This window comes from Nipponia nippon, unplaced genomic scaffold (genome assembly GCF_047370975.1).
Source record: "Nipponia nippon isolate SJK-2023a ecotype South Korea unplaced genomic scaffold, ASM4737097v1 scaffold_4, whole genome shotgun sequence".
NCBI lineage: Eukaryota > Metazoa > Chordata > Aves > Pelecaniformes > Threskiornithidae > Nipponia > Nipponia nippon.
In genome coordinates this window covers 11,717,106-11,739,075 of record NW_028262358.1, presented here as the reverse complement: position 1 = coordinate 11,739,075, position 21,970 = coordinate 11,717,106, and the positions used below count along the sequence as shown (strand labels likewise).

The following is a 21,970-nucleotide window of genomic DNA, read 5'->3' as shown; positions in this document are numbered from 1 at the left end:
GTGATGAACCACAGGAGAAAAGAAAGGGTTTTAGGGTAGGGTTTGGGTTTTTTTTTTGCTATCGTTAAAATTCTGGCTATCATTATTTTGGCTGTCATTAAAATGTGTCCCAGTAAGGGACAAAATGACCAAACTTTATGCTGCAGCCCTGATTGAATCCTGCACAGGAGCTATTGCAGCGCAGAATCACAACTCAGAAGTCAGTAGGATTTTCTCCTATCTGAGGGCAGAATTTAGTGTCTTGTGCTATTCTGGGTTTGGTGTTGGGCTCGTTCCTAATCATTGAGGAGGGTTCTGGTAGATGTCAAGTGAAGAGAAGAATAGAGCACGCATCCTTCACCACTCAAGCCAGACAATGAAATTAGAAAATGGCACTGAGAGTTGCTGTGAGAGAATTCCCCTGGATTCCTAGAGGAAGAATCAAACAAGAATGTATTGATTAAAAAAAAAAAAGAAAATAAAAAAAATAAAAAAGAAAGCACAAAGGGGGGGGGGGGGGGAAGAAAATAAATTAGCGAAACCTTGCCTCAGAACCTATCTAATAGTGAAGTCCGACATTAAAAGCTGTATTGTCTTTTTACATAAAGGCGTGTGTACTTACTGTTTCGTCTTAGTTTCTGGTTCTGCATTTTTCAAATCTTTTACCGAGCATTTTGCATGCATATGATGTTTGCAGCACTACGCACTTTTATTTGAAGACTGTTTTCAGAAGTCATTATTGAACTATAGGATAAAAAGGTATAAGCATAATTACGTGTTAAAGAGAATAAATATGTTCTGCTAGATAGTTAACCAGGTGAGGTTAAACAAGATAAGATGAATTCTGGTCTTTTTAGAAAACTGACAGTCTTCATTTTAAGCTACAATGTAAAGTGCTTTATCCTGAGATTAGGTATTGTGGCAGAAGCTAAAACTGCCTTTTTCCCCTAACCGTGCCAGAATACAACCTCCTTTTCTTTTTGCGCTAACAAGACTGCTTTACCACCACAGCCCACTCTAAGTAATTAAATCAATCCTTTGTACTTACCGTATTCTCCTCTAGTGACGGTACTAGATCTGATTATATGCTTCATGCATATTCAAAGTACGGCACTGACAGCTCTTTAATGAGCTCTTACTTAATCAGTACGAACAATGTTCATCTTGTTCTTTTTTTCCTCATACATTAGAGCTAGGAACAGTTGGGGAAAAAATGAAACATCCAGCATTCATTTGAAAAATATATTGTACTTTGAAAAGTGTCTAAGCTGGGGAAGTTGCATTCTGCCCTTTAAAAGTCTGATGGACAAATTGGATTACTAGTATTGGATTAAATAACAAATGGTTAGAGGAGAAATGAGAAAAGCTCGCTGTGATCACAGGCTTTAATATTTTTTGTTACTTATAAAGCTGAAGGGGTCTTTAACCAGTTATTAAAGTCAGGATTAATTTGTAATGGTCCAACTTACTAGCTTTAAAAGGGTTTTGTTGTTGTTGTTGTTGTTGTTGTTGTTGTTTTTTATCGAAAACAATAGTGTAATGCGTGTATTATGGAAAAAAATTTAAGTTTAAGATCTGTGGGCTATTTATAGATTTTCATCATCTTGTACTGGCTCAGATAAGGGGTTTGCATGCATGGGATCGATTTGTTCTCAAACATGTTTTTCACTTCATTTAAATAATCTGTACAGTATTTTTTTTTCCCCCAGAACAACACAGATATTTTCCCAATTTTAATTTTCAAGCATTTGTAGCAAGTCAATTAAATACTTGTTTTACACTTGGAAAGTGGAAATAAAAACAACCCCAGCAGCAGCAGGGTTTTACAGAGTGAAACTGTGAAATTGTGTTGAAGAAAGGCTTTTTCTAATTTTTTTTTATTTAGAAATTCTAAATATGAATTTAGCTTGAAATATCACTGCAGTAATAACACTCAGTTTTTCTTTGTTGAAAGTGTTTCGCATGCATCCTTCCACCAAGGGGGGGGAAAAAAAAAGAAGTAATACTCTAATGGTGGTGTATTTGCTGAAAAGAGTTATTTAAATTTCTTCTATATGGGAGTTCATCTTTATTTTGCTTGCCTGGGAAGAATCTGTTTCAGCTCCATGCGCAAGAATTTAAAAGCTGACAGTCAACAAATAAAATATCAGCATCGACTGCTATTAATATTGCACACATGTGTCATTTCACTGATCAAAAAGGCCTTCGCCGGGGTACAATTGGCCTTTTTCCAAATTGCAAGCTTTTTCTCAGCTTTTTCTTTTTTACTCTTTCTTCTTTTGTTGCTGCCCGGGGATTTGTGCCTATCGCAGCCGATATCACATGACCGGTGTCAGGGCATCACATGGGCCCAAAGCGAATACAAAAACAGATGAAAAATTCTGTAAAAACAATCAAGACTTTGTTAACTCACTTTTAAACCAGGCTATTCTATGGATATTGCCTGTGCTTTGGTGTCAGCGTGGAAATATCAAAATAAAAAACCTGTTCAGATCTGACTCAACAGCTCCAAGCTTTACCTAGATCTTTTCTCGTTATATGTTGCAACTAACTTTATTTAGGAGGAATGCATTAATAGAAAGAAGTTTATGTTCTTACCCTGAGATTGCATGGCATGAAATTCAAGTTCAGATCCGCCATTGAGTCAAACTCCTTTGAAACATTTCTGTCTCTTATTTCTTTTTCAAGGCTTGCAAAGTGAAATGCAGCAAGAGCTTGCATTTATAGTGGCACCTTTTAGCCAGAGATCCCAGACCACCCCAAACCCAACAAATTTAGTGTCATAAATGGATTAAAATGTTACTATGGCCACATGTGTCTGGTTGTGAGAACTTTTTTTCACCGGCAGTGTGGCAATTTCATGCGTCACAGAATAGACCGGTTGTTTTGCAAGGATAAAAAAGGCAATCTATCCCCTTTTTCTTTCCCTCTTCCCCAAATAAATTCCAGCTACTTGGTGCATTTCAACGAAAGGTTGCTAATATTGATTATCATCTACTTCTAAAAGCAGACCCTGTTAGATGGACTAATACAGCAATGCCTTTGATCTGTAACTTAACAGCAAAGTGTACTTATAAGTTTTAATCCTCTTGGGGGGAGTGCTGAACTGGTGAACGTTATTGTAAATGCCGTGGTCTAGTATTTTCTGTGCAAAACCAGAAGTTGGAGGTCTTGGGGGAGAGCATTTCTACGTGACAGATATCTTCCTTCATCGCTCCGTCATCGAGGAGCTGGACCCTGCTGCTTCTTCTTGGAAAAAAGCTGCAGGGCCGTCCCCAGTTTAGGATGCTCTGCCCTTCCCATCTTGCTGCTAGCAAATTGTGTACCCTAAAAGCACCCTTCCAAGGAATGGTTTCATCAACTAGGAGCTTGCCAGGGTGATAAGTGGATACGGGGGCATGTCTCACATTAGAAAGAAGAGCACACCAAATGGCATTGCTTTTTCTTACTGTGTGGGTCCACCAGCTTCACCCCAAGCTGACTTGCTTCCCTGTTCATCTCCTTTTCCTGCCCTTGTGTGGATGCACCAAGCCCACAGGCCACCGCAGGGGGAATCAAACAGCTTGGAGAAGGCCGGTGACCTTCCTTTGCATGCAGCAGGGACATAGCTGGGTGAGGAGGTGGTTCTCCATGCAGATCTGGGCTTGCACACTACCATGGCATTGGGGTGTGAACGTGCGCGTGGCAGGCACGTATGTGCAAGCATTTCAAATGCTCCCATTCAGAAATTGAAAGCTTTCTTTTAGAGCAAACCAATATTTCTTCTGGTGTCTTTCCAGCTTCTGGTGCTGGAAATTGCTTCTCTGCAACTAGAGATCCTATGGTTTAAGTTAATAGGATAGCTTCCCCGAGTGTACAGCACCTTGTATCAGAGATTTCAAAACCCTTTACAAATATCAACAAATTAACTTTTGCGAGATCGGTACGGATGATTATCCCCGTATTACACACGAGGTGCTTAAATGCAGAGATCTGCCCATGGTCTCCCAGGGAAGCAGTGTCAGAGCTGGGAGAAGTACTCAGAAGTCCCAGCTCCTGCTTCTTTGCCACTATACCAGGTTTCTTCCCAGATTAATTTTAACCATAAGAAATAAGAGAGTTTCATAATTCATTGAGGACCATATAGTCTTTGCTCCTCAGCTCAACTCGAGAGATGAGAATAGCAGGTCACTGCAGAGGTGCAGTCTCCGCAAAGGACTTTGAGGAGGTTTCTCCTAGGCCCCCAGCTCAGAGAGAGTGAAATTTGGCTGAGTGGCCCTGCTACATGAAAAGGACAGTCAGGAGCCTTCTGGGCACTCATCTCCCTTTCCCCCACATGGCCCGATGGTGCAGAGGTGGTAACACAGAGTCTTATAGAGTCCAGTAGAGCATAGCACTGCCTGACTGAGGGTCCTGATCCTGAGGCAATGATGAACACGGGCTGGGGAAAGGGGTGCCAGTCCATGCATATATACATGGGAACCCTTAGGCACCTGGACCCCAAAATGATTCGTGTCTGCGCAGATGCTCCCTTTGATTGCGGGTGAGGAGAGGAGCAGCCCTTTCCTGCTCATCGTCTGGAAGAGTGGCCTTAAGCCCAGAGAAGTGGAGCAAGTGCCTGAGCCTTGGCCAAGGGTTCAGGACTGCCATCTCCTCTGCAGCTGCTTTGATCCCTACCACGTCATCCTGACTGCGCTGGGTTCGCATGGATGGAGTGGGTCTTGCTCACAAGGATTGTTTTTGTGTTTGGAGGCCTGTGCTGACGAGACGTCTTTTAGCAACAAGTTTTTTTTCATTGGGAGCGTAGCAACAATATAGTTCTTTCGGAAGAATTTAAAAGATACAGTACTTTTTAAGAGGCGTTTATTTAGTTTGGGGTATCAGCGTGGTAAAGAACACTAAAATGTATGCTGAATAATGTCTGCTTTCAAAGATTTATTTATGGAGCAAGCAGCACTGGGCTGCAGGACTTGTAGTCATATGGTATTTTTACCATTTGAGAGTATGCCTTGTAATGCTCAATGATATTGGAGACCGATACTCCAAAACCTGAATTGAAATATGTAGCTCAATTTGTGAAATGCCACTGAGTAATGAAATTCTTTCGATTGCAGGAAGAAACACAGAAGAAGAAGAAGCTATGATGCAGGAATGGTTCATGCTGGTTAATAAGAAGAATGCCTTGATAAGACGAATGAACCAGCTTTCTCTTCTGTAAGTACAGATGGATACATGTATTTACAAAAGGATGATTTACTAGAACATTCACCCAGCAGACAGATGCAAAACTCTTTTTTTCCCGTTAGACTTCAAAAGTTCCCTCAAAAGTGAGCAGCATGGATGATTTGTGGAACACATTGAGTAACTTGTTTTTCTCATATTTCAGACTTGAAAATGAGAAGCGTGCAATGACACAAGATTAGCCAGAGCTGTGAAAAAAAAAAAAAAAAATTAAAGAGATATTAAGTACAGTTACATTTTCAAAGGCCCAACAGTAGAATAAAATTACATTTTAGAAATGCGCAAATAGATTTGGATTGTGCCTCAGATGTGACAGGTGAAGACTATTCGGAGAGAGAGCAAAATTTGAGTCGCTGCCTGCTTCGTAGAAATCCTCAATCCCATCGCTAGTTCAGCAGCACCGGACTGCTGAAAGGATATTAGTGAATCAGTCACGGTGCGATGGTACCACCGATAATGCAAAGTAAGGACAAATAAACTTTTTTTGCTAGCACTGGCGAGGAAGGGAGAAGACACTGCTCGTTTTTAGAGGCATTCTGCCATCAGTGTTTCTTCTCCAGCTTCTTTCGGTTTGTTTGTATTTCTTTCAGTAATGCCACCTAGTGTAGACGCCTGCATACTTCCCTGGGAAGAGCCTGTGCTCACAAATTTCCTACCGTGTCTGAACTTGACGGAAGATTCTACCTTCAAAATATTAAGCTTTCTAATCCTGTCTCTAATTTTCATTATTCATTAGGGCAGAACGTATATAGGATAATACTTCCAGTGTCATATTATCTTGGTGAATAGGCTGATGCTGGAATTTGTTCATTAGATCCGGGGGAATGTTTTATACTTAGGACATTCCACAACAGCCGCTCCAAGGATGAATATGAAATAATTACGTCCTGTAGCACAATAGAGTTAAATTGACAGAATTAAAGCTGACATTATAGAAAATGAAAAGGCCCTTTTACTGAATATGCCACCTGAGCAAGGTTTTAAGTTTGTGTATCATTTGTTTGGAGTAGCTTAAAGTTAAAGAGAAAAGTCGGTTATGAGTCCTAAAATCAATGTAAGTTAAAGGTTCTTTTAAGTGTTTAATGATTTAGTAATTAACATATTGATGAACTTTTGCAACTTGCCTAGGGAAAAAGAACATGACCTAGAAAGGCGCTACGAACTGCTGAATCGGGAGCTAAGAGCAATGCTTGCTATTGAAGGTAAGAGCAATGCTGGGTACCGAGGGAAGGAAAATGCTTGCTGCTGAAGGTGGCTACCTGCAAGTACCAAACATGGAGGCTTCTCTGAAGCCCAGTTAAGAATTAATGCTGATATTTACATTATTTCAAGTGATAGCACGCAGCAAATAGGCTGGGTCCACGATCACATCCTTATGTTTTATTCCGGGCGGGGAGGGGAAATGTCCAAGATATGGGACAAAGAAATATGGTCTCCTTGGAATAAACTTTGAAAACAAAGTGATGAGGAGGTAAAGAAAATTTGTCCGGAGTTTATTATTTTTTGTCGCAGTAATAATCTCCTGGCTTTCCTGTGGCATTGCGCTGCTTTGGGTGCTGCAGAAAATGGAAGGGGTGACCCACAGAAGGGAGCCTCCTTCCTTTTAATGTTTTAGATGTGTTTTACAACACTATCTCACTGGGGGGGAAAAGGTCTCATCGGTTTTGGTGGTAAAACACTACGTTTGCCAAGTAAATATTTCATCTCAAGCAACACCAGGATTAGTGCAATCCTTTGCACAGATTTTCTCCCTTCTCTGCAACTCTCCCGAGTTTAGTCACCTTACCTGAATGAAAACTCATGGGAAGATTGACACGTGGGATAAATGAAACAATTGCGTCCTTTCCATAGGGCTTTCAAGTGAATTGTACAATAATCCTGGGGATGATTCATAATAAAAAATAAACATCCAGATAGCTTAAACCATTGCTTGCATTATTTTCTTATTTAAATATCTTAAGTGTTTTCTAATGCTGCACCGCTTATACCTCTCAGTCACAAATGCTGTCTTATAGTTCAAAGATGTTTGCTTAAAAGTTAATCCTTTGGGCTCTGTAAAATGGACCTGTTGTCTAATCAATGCAAATTGATTTTGCTATTCTGTATTGACCTCTCAACCCTTTGACTGTCCATGGTAATTTCTTTCTTCACCTGATAAGGTACCTGATCCATAATAGATCAATTCTAATTAGTTTGGAGACTTCACTGGGAGCATAAGTTTGTTGGAAAAAAGCAGCAGGTTTCAGGTAGCTTTTTCATATCACTCCATCTGTGGTTGTATTTTTTGCATAAGACTATGTTCACTGTATTCTTGGATAAACTTGAGTCATAAATATATACATTGCTTTCTGCAGAGACAAGCCAGTTTAATTGGGAATCATACTAATGAAATATTTAAAACATAAAATACTCTAAAACCAGAGAAGAGTTCAGGTACTGGATTTAAAACCAAAGTTTCAATGCTTAATTACCTTTTATGTTTTACTGTCTTGGAACCATCCTAGCAGCAGCCTCTGAATGTCTAGCAGCCTATGCCATTCACATGTTGACTTGAACAAAAATCTGTCCTTTTTTAATTTCTTTTTTATAAGTTCAGAGGGAGATGCCAAAACCCAGGAAGGCCTTCTTTTTTTCTTTTTTTTTTTTTGTTTTTTTGTGTGTGCTACTGGTGATATGGTAAACAGGGGTTTAGGGAGAAAACATAAGTGCTGGAGAATTTTGATTTTGTTTTTTATTCATACAACAAAGTCCACGTTTAGCATTTTAACCCTCAGTAAGATTATTAGTCTGCTACAAGTTTTAGCAGCTATCTGCGTTTACCTAAAAAACATATTAGAGGAGAAACCCTCCCAAGAAAATGCCTGTGAAATGTGCAAATACGCATTTGTGACACCTCGCCTCTTTCTGTGTGCATCAGCGCTGTATTGCTTTCTGCGTCACACATACGCTGGGGTGCAAAGATGCACTTTTTGGGAACCACCGGTAAAACCACACCATTTATAATGTGATTTCACCAAAGAAGCACGGGCTGCCCGGACAACCCAGCGCTCTCTGCACTCAGGCCATTTGGCCGATTGCTAATGAACGCTTGGGCTCTGTGAAAGAGTTGAAAAGACAGATCTCACTTTTACCAGCACCAATTCCGAACCTGAAATATATGAGCAGGAAGGAAAAAAAAAACCTACGTAACAGGACAGGACTGGTTTATTTGTCTAAAAGAAAGGCAGAATGCACCAACCCAAACTGGAACTTAAAAAAAAGTCTTTGAAAGGTGGTAATTACTGTTTTGGTAAATTGCTCTAACTCTTCCACGCGTGACTGTGCTGTTTAAAAATCTATCAACCAATTTACTTAGCTAGTTGATGCCGGGGGGGGGGGGGGGGGGGCAGAGAGAGCCTTGCGAAAGGTAGCAGCCTGCTGATCGCAGATAAAGGCGGTTTATTGGCGGCCGGCCTGCCCTGCCTGCGCAGGCAGCGTGTGGGCAGCGCTGGCGTCTGGAGGTGCTGACCGTTATAATGTTCAGTGATGTGGAGACAGTGTCCTCTTAGCCAACCGCTAAAATGGAGGCACAGGCAGCTGAATAGCCTTTTGGAGTGTTACGGCACTTCACGCGGAACACATGAATGACCGAGGGTGGTAAAAAAGGCGTACTTTTCCCCCCGCCCTGGTTAGCCGTAGAGATAAGAAAGAGAGAGTTAACGCACTGCCTTCTTCCAGCCAGAAAGTGTTCCTCTCTTTCCACTGCCGAGACTGCTCCAACCAAGAAAGGCCTGAAATCCTTGCCTAATAGGCCAAAGAAAATATAGATTACTGGGTTTATTTTAACCTGCACACATGGGAAGGCATTTTGGCTGTCTGTTAGGGAGCCGGCTGGCTCGTGTAAACAAGGTGCTGCATTTCAGAGCCTGATTTTCACTGCAGCCGAGTGGCGGGATGCCTTACTTTCAGCTACCTTTCCTCTCGCTCTTTTCTGTTTTTTTTTTCATTCGGGATTTAATGCCTCCTTAGAAAAGATAAGTTCATTTTTGCACACCTTGGGGTGGTGTGTTCATTTTCTGCCCAAGAAATGGATCTTCTTTTGGATTTTGTACATCTTGATTTATTCTTGGCTTATAGTTTGAAGTGGGTGCTCTTCTAAAAGGATTTATGCATAGGTTCACTATTTTTGTAGTTATGGTTTATATGATAAGCTTTTTATATTTAAAATCAATATGTAATCCTGTGGAGGAGCTTATCCTCTAAAACCCCATTTGTAAATCTATTTTAGCTTTGTTACACCGCGCAGCCACAGTATTCCATAGATTGATTAGGTTCAGCAGCAGAATCCTATCAAATGGCCTGCTCTGATGATGATGCAAACTCTTTCAGGATTGCTAGTTGACTGGAACTAAAGATAAGACCTGACTGCAATCCCCCAATGTGCTCTTTACAAAACTACTGTTAATTTTCATCAAAGTGCCGGGCTTATTTATTATAGTGGCGAGGTTGAAGGTTTTACTACGAGAACTTTCGACCATTTCTATTAAAGCATTTCTATGGGAACCGGCCGCCTGTTTGCTCAAAGTAATTATCAGTTTAAGCAGTGGGGGAAAAAAGAAGACAATATGAAGTCAATGAAGATGAATAATTGAAAACATTTCTACTTTAACGTGAATTTAGCAAACTCTTGTCATTTTAAACTGCCCGTCGCGAGCGGTGGCACGGAGGCTTTAGCTTTCAACACTTCTAGCTCATATACAGCCTCAGAGCTTAATCCTATTTTTGTCCGGAGTGTAGCTTTTATAACAGTATTATTCTGAAATCTTCAAATTAATCATAGCCCATTGTAGCTTCCCAGAGCTGCAGTCAGCCTGGGTAACTATATGTGACAGGTGTTATAGGTAATCCTGGCTTAAAAGGCACAACAGGTAGGAATCCAACTTGAACACAGTTGCTTTTTTAAACATAGGGATGCTTCCCGAAACTGCTGCCCAGCAGTATTTTGTTGGATAAAACAAAATTGCGATGTAATCACATATAAAATGTTATTTAAATACTTCGCGCCAGTTCCTCTTTTAACCAATTGCTACTTGACTATATTTATTTTTTGGCGGGGGGGGAAATTCAGACCTTTTCTAGGAAACAAAGTAAAAATGCAAAGGAATATGTCTGCCAGCAAGTTTTCCTGTGGCGTATTTCGAACACTAATAATAAGCAAATGCAGAAACAAAAAAAACCCCGGTTTTGTTCCCTGAAGTCCTAATATGACATTATTTACCCCACAGGGCTACAAGATGGGGCAACAAAACCCATAGCTCTTAGAAAGGGACTTAACAGAGAAAAAATAGTCGTGAGGGACTGAGTGAAACCTGTACCGAAATATTTTTACTGATGTTTGCTGTTTCGAAAACTAAAACTGCTGCTGAAACTGGAGAACTGGGGGATGAAGGAAAAAAAAAAAAAAAAAAAAAAAAAAAGAAAAGAAAAAGGCTTTAAAAAATAAGAACTTTTCAACTAAGTGAAAACCGTCACAATTGCAAATAATTAAATCAAATCCAGGTAGAGACGGGGTTTTTCAGGTCTCTTTTCATGTAGAGCTTCATGTGCCCAGATGTGCCGGGCAGCCCAAGTCTCAGCACAGTTACCAGCAGAAGTGGGGGGAAAGTTAATCTGAAAGTTGGGGGCCGCGTCTGGGGGGAGCAGACACCCGTGAAAGGCTCTGCCACGTCTCTCTCCTCCTTTTCTGCCCGACTCACCGCTGCTGCCCTTCACGAGGCGGTTTTGTCGCGCTGAGATTGCGTTGCGCGTGCAGGGGCTTTATTTATGTGGGTAAAACCCTCCGGTTTGGGGAAGCTCTGAGCTGCAGAGGTGCAGAGCAGTGTGTTTTAAACGGGTCGAACGGAGGGAGCCTTCCCTAAAAGGAGCAAAAGGGCAAGCAGCGGTGGAAATGGAGAGACCGCGCTGAAAATTAGCACCTAAAAGGCTGCTACCTAAATCAAAACAGTTTTGTCGCAGGAGCAATGGCTTAGATTACCAGTAGTTTTGGCTGGTAGCTTCAATTCTAATCTCTTTACACCTGGAAAATAATTTCCTTAACAACGGTGGAGGGGAAGCAACGTGCTTGAAAAAGAAAGGGGAAAAAAGAAAAGATGGAGAAAAAGAGAAAAACTCCTGGGAAGTTTGGGCAGTGCCCTGCCAGGCCGATGCTCGGGGAAGGGCTCTGGTGCCGCCGCACCGAATCGCTCCCCGCTTGCGAGACGCCGCCGTGCATGTTCGCCTCTCCCAAGCGTGTCCGCACACACGTGTCGGCGTGGGCTTTCCCTGCGCGCGTGTGGACCCGCGAGTCGCTCGTGGGCCCGTGCGCCCAGGCGGAAGGCGAGGGCGTGATAAAAGTGGTCGCACATTCCTGCCTTTCTGCCACTCTTCCAACCTTTATTGCATGATGATGCATCTAATTTTTAATTTGTAAATACAAGGCTGAATTCCCTCTAGCACCACTTGCTTTCATAAAGCTTCTGAGCAGTTTGCTGTCTTGAATAAATTTGGCTTTGGAGGGGGGTCAGGGGGATTTGAACCACCGCATTCTTGCGGGGTTTGTGAAGATTCACATGGTAACCGTGGCGAGCATTGTTCGGGTTATCTGAATAAGCACCAGCCATGTGAGTTTTAACATGATCGCCCAGGGCAATGGAGAGCGCGGGGAGAAAGCCAAAAGGACTGCACCCTCTCCCCTTCGCCTTCGGGAAGCGCGGCCGGGAGGAGGAGGAGGAGGAGAAGGGGGAGGAGGACGCCGCCGGGCCGGTGGCGATGGCTTCTCCCGGTGGTTTTTTTTCTTTTTTGGAGCCGGTGTCCTCTTTCCCCCCCCGCTCCTCATTTGTCCTGCTATCTCCCTCATCATCTACTGCTCCTGCTTTTCATTGTTTACCTTCTTAATGAGGGAGGCGGGGAAGGCTGGGGCTTGACTGACAGCGCCCAGCCCGGACGGCCAGGCTGGAGAGCCGGAGGCTGCGGGGCGGCCCCGGGGGGCTGCGGCGTGCGGGGCCGGGCCGGGGGCTCCGCCGGGCCGGGGGCGGCGAGAAAAACCCCTTCGGGAGAAGCCAGGCGGCCGGTCCTGCGCTGCCCGCCGGCCCCGGGGCTGGAGGGGCCCCGCGGTACGATGTAGCAAGTGTATTTTTACTTCAAAAGGGAAAATGCTAATTAACTGATACCTGCTTTTAAAGTTACTGCGAAGCATATGGTGCCCAGTGTGAGATTCCTCCAGCTGCTCAGAGCAAGCGAGGAATTAGCAAAGAGCCGGGTTGCAGGGCAGCGGGCTTTCCTCCTCTGAGGGGAAAGCCTGGTAAATGGCGGGGCCCGTCCAGGCAGCACAGTCGTGAAAAAAAAAAAAAAAAAACAACAAACAAAAACCCACGAAAACAAAACAAACCCCAAAAAGCCCCGAAACGACCCCAAAACGGCTGCTGAGCAGCCCCAAGGCAGGTGGGCAGGAGAGGCCGGCGGGCTGCGCCTGTCCCCGCCGCAGCTCCCGCCGGGGCGGGCGGCCGCGCTCAGCAACCCGGGCCGGGATGGGCTGGGATCGGCCGGGATGGGCTGTGCGGAGCCGGGATGGGGCCGGGCCGGGCTGCGCGGTGCCGGGATGGGGCCGGGCCGGGCTGTGCGGAGCCGGGATGGGGCCGGGCCGGGCTGCGCGGTGCCGGGATGGGGCCGGGCCGGGCTGCGCGGTGCCGGGCTCCCGGCCGCAGCGGCCCCGGGTCCCGGCGCGTCCGGCTGCGCCCCGGCGGTGGCGGCCGCGGCGCCTCAGCGCTGTTGGTGTTTTGGTTTTCTCTCGCAGACTGGCAGAAGACCGAGGCGCAGAAGAGGCGAGAGCAGCTTTTGCTGGACGAACTCGTTATTCTCGTTAACAAACGGGACGCGCTGGTCAGGGACCTGGACGCCCAGGAGAAGCAGTGAGTCGGGCGAAGGGGGGGACCCGCCGGGCCGCCGCGGCCCCCGCGGAAAGTTTGGGCCAAGCCCGCGGGCGCCGTGGCCGTGGCCGTGGCCGGGGGGGAGCGCGCATCCACGCAGCCCCTCACCGCGCCTCCCGCCGCCTCTCTCCGCAGGGCCGAGGAAGAGGACGAGCATTTGGAGAGGACCCTGGAGCAAAACAAAGGCAAGATGGCCAAGAAGGAAGAGAAATGCGTCCTCCAGTGAGCGGCCTTCCCGCAGCGATGGCGAAATCGCAGCGCGGCTCTTTCTTACGTTTTTAAAATGCCGACATGAGACTGGGGGGGGGGGGGGAACATGTTTTGGAAAAAAAAAAAATTAAAACTTTTTTCCATTTTCTTAGGCCAGATCTAGGCTGCGCCGGGCCCCGCTTCGTTGTTTTTTGGTTTCCATTCAAGCGAACTCGCGTTGTACCATGGTTTCCTTGTGGGCTCAGCTCTCCTGCCAAAAGGGTTTGAAATGAAATCGCCGAGGCCCCGGGTGTGCGGGCGATGCCGGAGATGTGCAGAAGGAGGAGAAGAAATAAAGCCTGTCCTGGTTTCTGTAGCTGGAGGAGGGCTGAGTTTTGAAATAAATACGTTTTTGTCGTAATAGGATTAGAGAGGGGGATATAGGAAAAAAAAAAATCATTGGGAATGGTTTCATCTAGTCCTGCCATATGTATACTTAATAAGCTACCTACATTTTATAGTTAGGTCAGATCCACCCCAGTTATTATTAAAAATGTGCTGTATTTACCAGTGTTTTATTTCAGCAGTTCTACATTTCCCCGGGAGCAGAGCTGAGCTGCTCTCATTTACTCGGGGGGTTTCTCGGGACGCAAAGCCCGGGGAGCGGCTGCGAGCGGGGCAGAGCCCGGCCCGGGGCAGCGCGGCGCTTCCCACCCGCGTCCCCCGCGGGCCGGGCCGCGCCGCCGCTCCGCGTTATTTATTGTGACCGGCCCGCGCCCCCCCCCCCCCCCGCCCCGTCCGTGTGCCCCCACGCGTGTCCCGCGCTCGCATCGTCCCTTCGTGGAGCTCGTCTCGTTTATTTATTACAGTACCGAGTCATATATAAAATTTTCAATAAAAGCCGAATCTTTCTTACCATAACTGCCGCTTTCCTCTTTACCTGGGAAACTCTCTCCATCCCTCCCTCCCTCCTCCCTCCCTCCGCCGGCCGGGGAGGGGGCCCGGGGGCCGGGAAGGGCCCGACCCCGCGGGGGGCAGCGGGGCTCCGCCGCCCCGGGCCGCCCCGGCCGCCGCAGCTTCGCCAACGCAACGAAACGCACCAGAGGGAAAAGTTTTTCGTTTGTTTTTAATAAAACGCAAGTCGGGGAGGGGGAGGCGAAACTTTTCCCTGCGGGGCCGATGCCGCCCGCCGGCCGCCGCGGGGGATGCGCGGCCGGGGGCTCCGCTGCGGCCGCGCAAGGAGCGCACCCGCGGGAGGCTGAGCGGGCGGCGGGGCCGGCGGGAGCCCAGGCCCCGCGGGGACGCGGCTGCCGTCCCGGGAGGGACCCCCCCTCGTCGCCGGCGGCTGCGGGTGCAACTGCGACCCGCTCCCCGCCGCGCCCTCCCGCTCCCACCGGAAAAAAAAAAAGCCCCGTGGAGGGGGGGGAGCGCCCGGCCTTGTGCGAGCGGCCGCCGGCGCCCGCGGGCTGCGCCGGGCCGGGGCCGAGGGGCTGGGGGCTGCCCCGGGCCCGGCGGGGGCTTTGGCCCCGTGCGAAGTTGGGGAGGACGCGCGGAGCGCCCCGCCGGCGGGAGCGCAGGGGCGGCGGGCGGCCGGCTCCGCCGTGCCCCTCCGCCCTCCCCCAAAAATACGGGGGCTGGGGAGGGGGACGCACACGCTCCGAGGGCTCCGCGGCCGCGGAGGGCAGCGGAGGCTCGGTAGGGGAGAGGGCGGCGAAGCCCGCGGCGCTGCCCGCCCGGCCGGGCGCCGGGAGCTGCTGAGCCCCGGAGCCTGGGGCTGCCCCCGGGGGGCGAGGGGGGGCGGGGGGTGCGGGCCGGCATCCCCCCCGCCGGGGGTGCCGGTGCTCGGCTGCCTTCTAATGCGAAAAACTAACTCAGCCCTTGGGCTGCGGGAAAAATAAGTGTGTGCGTACCCCTCCCGCCCCCAGCCCCCGGCCCGGGAACCGGCCGCAAGAGCCCCCCCGCCCCGTGGCCGGCCCGGGCTGCCCTCCCTGCCCCTGCCCTTCCCCGCCGCCGGGGCCGGGGGGACGCGCAGCCCAGCCCCCTGCCCGCCCGCAGCCCCCGCCCGGCCGCCGACCTTACCTGGGCGCAGCGGGGAGAGCGCAGGCTCCGTCCGGCGGAGGGAAAGGGGGGGTCGGGGGGTCGACGGGGACCGGGACCGTCACCCCGGGGGGCGGCGAGACCCGCGCCCGCCCTGCCCGCAGCCCCCGGCCGAACCTGCGGGGAGGCGCCCGCAACCGGGGATTGGGCAACCGCGGTGGCTGTGGGGGCGTTGGGGCGGCACAGATGCCCCCCGGTGCGGGGGGGGGGGGGGCAGCCCCGGGGAGCGGCTGCTGCCCGCCAGGAGCGGGGCTGCCCCGGCGGGGCGAAGCGATGGGAAGGCGGCGAGGGGCGGGGGGAGCGCAGCCCGGCCCGGGAACTGCCCCGGCGGGACCGGGGCAAACCGGGGGGGGTTGGGGGGGGCGAAGTGCCCCCCCAAACCCTTCCTCCTCCCTCCTCCTCCTCCCTTTGCTTTTTGTGAATGGGCCGCGGCGCCTTTGTTGCGGGCAGAAGTGCCCGTGTCGCTGACTTTGGTGGGCGAGCGGAGGAGCTTGCAAACCTCCTTTTCTCTCTCCCTCTCGGCCCATCGTCTCCCTCCCGGCCGGATTAGACGGTTCCCTCCTCGCCCGGGAAAAAGAGGGGGAAAAAAAATAAATAAAATGGGGGGGGGGGGGGGACCCGCGCTTTGGTCGGGGCCGGCGGGCAGCGCCTTTGACCATTAGCTCGCTTTCAGCTCCAACTGCAATTAGAGGGAGTTGATTTGGGGAGACCAACAAAAACCGCGCAGCGGAGCCCCCGACAGAGGTCCGGGACCGCTCCGCCGCCTGCGCGGCTGCTGCGCCCCGCTCTGCGCCCCGCCGCGCCCCGGCCCCGCCGCTCCGCGCCGGCCCCGCGCCGCTCCGCTCTCCCCGCCGCCGCGGGCAACGAATCGGGCTGCGCGGCGGGGCGCGGAGCGGCGCGGTGGGTCCCGTCCCCCGCCCCGTCCCTCTCCCCGCCGCCCCCGGGCCGCCCCCGCCCGCTCACGCCCCGAGGCGCGGAGCAGCCCCTCAATTCCGGACACGCGGGGAAAGGTGCGGCCGCTGCTTTTTTATTCTTGTTTTAAAGCACAAAGTTTGGGCGAGCCTCCAGACGCCGGGGGGGGGCCGGGACCCCGCTCCCCCCGGCCCCCCCGCCCCGCGTCCCCCTCCAGCAGCGCCCTCCGCGCCGGCGCAGGCGGCGGCCCAAACTTTTCCGCGGTTCCCTGGGACGGAGCGGCGCAGGGGGCTGCCCGGGGGAAGGCGCAGAGCTGCGCGGGCGCGGAGCGGCTCCCCCCGCACAACTTCTCTAACGATTCCCGCCCCCCCTCCCCTCCGCGGAGGTTGCGCGGGGCCCTGCGCGCCCCCCCTTACTCCGCCGGCCAGCTCTCCGCGCCGCCGGGGCCGGGCCGGGCGCGTCGGCGGCGGGTGCGCGGGGGAGCGCGGAGCGGCGCGGAGCGGCGCGGGGCGGGGGGGGGGGGGCGCGGAGGGAGCCGGCGCCCTGCGCTGCCATTGCCCGGGCGGCTGTCAGTCAGGCGGGGAGCGGCCGGGGATTGGCGCCGGGCTGGTTACGCAGATGCTTTGCGCGCACATACAAGGGTAGGGCCGGGGGTAGGTGATCAATCCTCATCAGGGCCGCGGCTCCATCGCCCCGACAGCGCGGGCCGCCGGCAAGGTAACGCGGGGCGCCCCGACAAGTTGGGGGTGCGCGGCTCGGCTTCGGGCGTCGCCCCCCCTCCCCCCGGCCCCCCTCCCCAGCCCGCCTCTCACCTGCCCGACCCCGCCCGCCCCCCTCCGCGCCCCCCGCCCGCACCGCACCGCCCTGCGCGTAGCCCCCGCCGCGGCGGCGGCTCCGCAGGTGGCCGCGCAGGTGAGGCGGCCGGGGGCGGCGGGCACCGCGCTCCCCGACGGGGCGGGCGGCGGCGGGACGGAGCGGGCCCGCGGCACCGGCACCCGCGGTGCGTGTGTGCGCGGCGGGTGGGCACGGCCGGGCCGGGGCTGCCCCGGGATTTTCCTCTTTCTCTCTTCTTTTTCGCTCTTTATTTCCCGCTCTCCCCCCCCTCTCGCCGCCCGGGACGGTCCCGCTCCGCCGCGCTCCCCGGCAAAGTTATGCAACGGCGGGTCGCGGCGCTGCCGCCTGCCCCGGCCTGCCGGGGGGTGCCCCTCGCCCCCACCCAAACTGACCGCCCCCGCGGGCCGGGGTGCCCGCGCTGCCACCGGGGGTGGGGAGGGGGGTCCCGGCCTCGGCAGCGGGGGCCGCCCCCGGGGCTCGGCGGGGCCGCCCGGGGTCTCTCCGCCCCTCCCTTCCCCCCCTCCGCGTTTATCTGCTGCTTTTTGCCACCGAGCCCGGCCGCTGCCTCCCGAGCCGGCGGCCGCCGGGTCCCGCGTCCCCCCCCGGCGCTGGCGGAGCCCCCCCAGCCCCGGGACGGGCCCGGGCCCGGCTGCCGGCGCCCGCCGCCCGCTCGGGTGCCTGCGCTCTCCCTCTTCCCTCTTCCCTTTTTAACTCTTACCCATTTCTAATTAAAACGTCCCCGTCTGCTCGCTTTTAAATTAATTATACTTCCCTCCTCTGGTACCTCCTTTTGATTCCTAATCCAATTATCTTTTTAAATAATTGCTTTATCTCTCCCCATCGCCGGGCACTGTTGCCTCTCGGCACTTGCACTCAACTCTCCTTCGTTTAAAATAAAATCAAATACAAATAATAATAAGAAGAAAATTCGCAATCGACGGCCGCCTGCCCGGTGCCCCACGCCGGGGTGTGCCCAGCCGCGGGGCGCCCCTCGGCCGGACTCGGGGCGGCCGGACCCTAACCCGCCTCTCTCCGCTCTCTTCCCAGGCGCTCCGGCTTCGCCTCTGCGCAGGGAAGAAATCCACCTTTTCGTTTCCCGATCCTCGGTGGTGTTTTATTTTTTTCTTTTTCTTTTTTTTTCCTCTTTTTTTTTTTTTTCGCCCTCCCTTTGCCTGCGATCGCTTGAGGACCTCGCGGCGGTGACGGCGGGACAGAACGAAAAAAACTCCTTTTACACCGATTTCATGCTCCGTTTTTTAATTGTTGTTGGCTTTTAATTTTTTGTCTGTTGTTTGGGTTTTTTTTCGGGGATTCTTTTTGTTGGGGCTTTTTTTTTTATTGCCTCCTTTTCCCCCTTCCCCACCCCATACCTTTGCTTTTTTTATTATTATTTTTTATTTTTCTTCCTGCGGGACTTTGGAGGAAACCTGCCTGGCTTTTAGCATGATGTCTTACCTTAAACAGCCCCCTTACGGCATGAACGGGCTGGGGCTGACGGGCCCCGCCATGGACCTGCTGCATCCCTCCGTGGGGTACCCGGGTGAGTGCCCCGCGCCGCGGCCCCCTCCCCATCCCCGCCATCACCCACCCGCGCCCAGGCGGAGGGGAGAAGCTCCGTCCCGGGCGGGTTTGGAGGAGCCTGAGGGGCCGTACGGTTTGGGGTGGGGTGTGGGGTGGGTGCCCCCATTTGCCCACACCCCTGGCTGGGGAGAGCAGGGTGGGGGGGACAGTGCTGTTTCCAGCTGGATTTCCCCCCATCCCCAGGGCTTATTCGTTCCAGCAGGGATTTTTAAGGATAAAAAAGCTTTCAAAAAAAAAAAGTGCGTTTATTTCGACATAACGAAATCTCTCTGTTGCTCCCACTGGCGCCGGGCCTGACCCCTCCCCAGCCCTGTGCCGCTCGCCCTGCCCGCAGCAGGACGGGGTCCGGCCCGGGTGGGCAGTGCCCGGCTGCCGTGGGGCTGGGGGCTGCGGGGAGCACTGCCGCCCCTGGGGTCGGAGGCGGGGATGCTTCGCAGGCCCCTGCCCCAGGGGTGCCGGGGCTCCCGCCGTGCCGGGGGGGTGCGGGAGGTGTGAGGGGACCCGGCGTGACCGGTGTGGCGGTGCTCGCCCCCAGCCACCCCGCGGAAGCAGCGGCGGGAGCGCACCACCTTCACCCGCTCGCAGCTGGACGTGCTGGAGGCACTCTTCGCCAAGACCCGCTACCCTGACATCTTCATGCGGGAGGAGGTCGCCCTGAAGATCAACCTGCCCGAATCCCGAGTCCAGGTACCGGCCCCGCGTGGGGAGATCCTGCACCACCACAGGTTGGGGGGGATGTGGGGGCAGCCCGGGTCGGCTGGCATGACTCGGACCTGGTTCTCCATCCGCACTCATTCCTGTTTCCGTGGGGTCGGGATGCCTGTGGGCTCCCGGCCGCTTGGCTGTCCCACCATGGTGGCATCCAGGCAAAGGGGGACTTTTGTTTTTCTTTTTTATCCTTTTTTATTAATTTTATTTTTATTAATATTGTTCTGTCCCCCTCCACCTGCCGCAGGGCATAGCAGCCCTGCTACCTGGGGTCTTCCCAGGGTGCTCCCTCCAGCACTGCTCCCCAGATGATGATGCCCAGTGGGGTGAGATACGCAGGCAGCACCCCACGCGGGATTCATCCCCCAAAACCATACTTGGTCACTGCGCCAGGGACGTGCACAAGCTGGGACACCCTGGCCGCTGGCCCTGGGCACCTTTGCTTGGGGTGGGATGCGGGGTGGCCCGGGTGCCAGGCAGGGCAGGGTTTTTTTTTGGGGTGCGGGGGTGTGCGGTGCTAATGGCTGGGTGTGGGTGCTGGTGGAACTGGTGCTGGGGTGAGGTTGGTTGGGTACTCCCGGGGCGAGGAAGGGCGGCAGGGAGAGTGGAGGGCCCTGGGCCCCCGGCTCTCCCCGCCGCCCCTCCTCGCCCTGATGCTCATGCCCCCTGCACCCTATTTTGTCACCCCAGGTCTGGTTCAAGAACCGCCGTGCCAAGTGCCGGCAGCAGCAGCAGAGCGGTGGTGGGGCCAAGAGCCGTCCAGCCAAGAAGAAATCCTCGCCGGCTCGCGAGAGCTCAGGTTCGGAGAGCAGCGGGCAGTTCACGCCGCCCGCAGCGGCCTCCAGCTCAGCCTCTTCTTCGTCCTCCAGCTCGGCTTCATCGGCTCCAGCAGGTGCCCCGGCATCTCTCAGCACCCCGGCGTCGTCCATCTGGAGCCCAGCTTCCATCTCTCCCGGTGCAGCGCCGGCAGGGGTGACAGTGCCCGAGCCTCTGCCGCCGGCTGCCGCGTCCTGCATGCAACGGGCCGGCCCCGCTGCCGCCTCCGCCAGCTACCCCGTTTCCTATGGCCAAGGCGGGGGATACGGGCAGGGTTACCCCGCGCCGCCCTCCTCATCCTATTTCGGGGGCGTGGATTGCAGCTCCTACCTGGCGCCCATGCACTCCCACCACCATCCCCACCAGCTCAGCCCCATGGGGCCCTCCTCAGTGCCTGGCCATCACCACCACCACCCGCTGAGCCAGAGCTCGGGCCACCACCACCATCACCACCATCACCACCACCACCAGGGTTACGGCGGCACCGGGCTGCCCTTCAACTCCTCCGACTGCCTGGACTACAAGGAGCCCGCTGCTGCCGCCGCTGCCTCCTGGAAGCTCAACTTCAACTCCCCCGACTGCCTCGACTACAAGGACCAGGCGTCCTGGCGCTTCCAGGTCTTGTGAGGGGCCGACTGCCGTCCCCCCAAGCCGCCACGGACCCCCTGCCTGGGGTCTCCCCGCCGCCTCCGGGGCAGGACTCTGGCTCCGGCTCTTCCTTCTCCTCCTCCTCCTCCTCCTCCTCTCCCTTCTTCGTTAGCAGTGGCGATGCCCCGGGGGGGGGGGTCCTGCCACCCCCGTCTCTACTGACTGATATTTATTTGCTTCCTGCACCCCTCCAGTGGGTTTATTATAATTATTATTTTTTTAAATGCAACAGAAGAGGAGTTTAAAAAGAAAAAAAAAAAAAAAAAAAAGCCTAGCGTCTCCCCTGCCGCCCCCGGGCAGAGGCGCAGGCTGGCTCCTGCCCTGCCAGTGCCCCCCCAGCTTCATGCGGGGACCCTCATCCCCACCGCGTGCAGGAGCCCCCGGCTTGCCGCTCCCGTGCAGCCTCTTGCCGCTGGGAGCAGCGGGATCGATGTAAATACTAGGTCCGTTCCAGTGACCGTGATTATTTTTAGTTGATGCTGTTGGGTTGGCATTTATCTAGAGTCTAACACGGAACAGAACTTAAAAAAAAATATCTTTTTTTGATTTTAATTTTCTTCCCTAAAAATGACTCTTTCTCGGTCTCATGTCCTCTGTCCATCCTCGAGGCTCCACATGAGCTTGGTCGGGCCGTCCCGGGGGTCGGGGGGCAGCCTAGGGGGGTGCCCGGAGGGGAGGCGAAGGGGGAGGGAAGGGCTCCCCAGCTCATCCACAACCTGCAGATCAAAAAAACCAAAACTTTTGGAAAAAATTAAAAAAAAAAAAATAAAAAGGAAAGCAAAAAAAGCAGTAAAAAAAAAAAAAAGTTTTGGTTTATTTTTTTTGGGGAGGGTTGCAGGGGAAAGCAGCTCTGAGTTGGGGCTGGGGGGAATGTGACTTTTTGGAGGTGTGTTTTTTGGTTTGGTGGGGTTTTTTTCAGCCCCTTCTGTCGGTCGGTGCGTTTTTGCGGGTCTGGGCTGCAGTCCTGCCGCCCGGCTGCCTTACCCGCCCCAGGCCGGTGCTTCCCAGCAGCTTTGCCCCGCAGGGGGAGAGGGACCGTGTAC

At 53.1% G+C, this 21,970-nt stretch overlaps 2 protein-coding genes across 16 annotated transcripts in view; both read left to right on the top strand.

Moving 5' to 3' along the window:
- EHBP1 (EH domain binding protein 1) overlaps window positions 1–14,210 on the top strand; it is a 227,228-nt gene extending 213,018 nt beyond the window's left edge. For 4 of the 15 annotated variants that reach the window (XM_087775725.1, XM_087775732.1, XM_087775728.1 and 1 more), the window contains 5 exons: window positions 5,073–5,172; window positions 6,328–6,401; window positions 13,010–13,124; window positions 13,278–13,364; window positions 13,505–14,209. In XM_087775725.1, the coding sequence (XP_087631851.1) occupies window positions 5,073–5,172; window positions 6,328–6,401; window positions 13,010–13,124; window positions 13,278–13,364; window positions 13,505–13,619 (491 nt within the window). In that variant the 3' untranslated portion in view covers window positions 13,620–14,209. Of the gene's footprint in view, window positions 1–5,072; window positions 5,173–6,327; window positions 6,402–13,009; window positions 13,125–13,277 lie in introns of all 15 variants that reach the window. The other 11 variants (XM_087775735.1, XM_087775738.1, XM_087775731.1 and 8 more) reach the window with 6 other exon arrangements.
- A 2,789-nt stretch (window positions 14,211–16,999) lies between these two features.
- OTX1 (orthodenticle homeobox 1) lies at window positions 17,000–21,517 on the top strand. The gene is made up of 4 exons (XM_087775590.1): window positions 17,000–17,057; window positions 18,222–18,714; window positions 19,291–19,442; window positions 20,154–21,517. The coding sequence occupies exons 2-4, from the start codon at window positions 18,618–18,620 to the stop codon at window positions 20,904–20,906; spliced, it is 1,002 nt and encodes a 333-aa protein (XP_087631716.1). The 5' UTR covers window positions 17,000–17,057; window positions 18,222–18,617; the 3' UTR covers window positions 20,907–21,517.
- The last annotated feature ends 453 nt before the right edge of the window (window positions 21,518–21,970 follow it).

Excerpts from the sequence above, each read along its gene's own strand:
- OTX1 (XM_087775590.1), top strand. The coding sequence starts at position 18,618 with ATGATGTCTTACCTTAAACAGCCCCCTTACGGCATGAACGGGCTGGGG. Across the intron at positions 18,715-19,290 it reads TCCCTCCGTGGGGTACCCGG|CCACCCCGCGGAAGCAGCGG; the intron begins GTGAGTGCCCCG and ends GCTCGCCCCCAG. Across the intron at positions 19,443-20,153 it reads TGCCCGAATCCCGAGTCCAG|GTCTGGTTCAAGAACCGCCG; the intron begins GTACCGGCCCCG and ends TTGTCACCCCAG.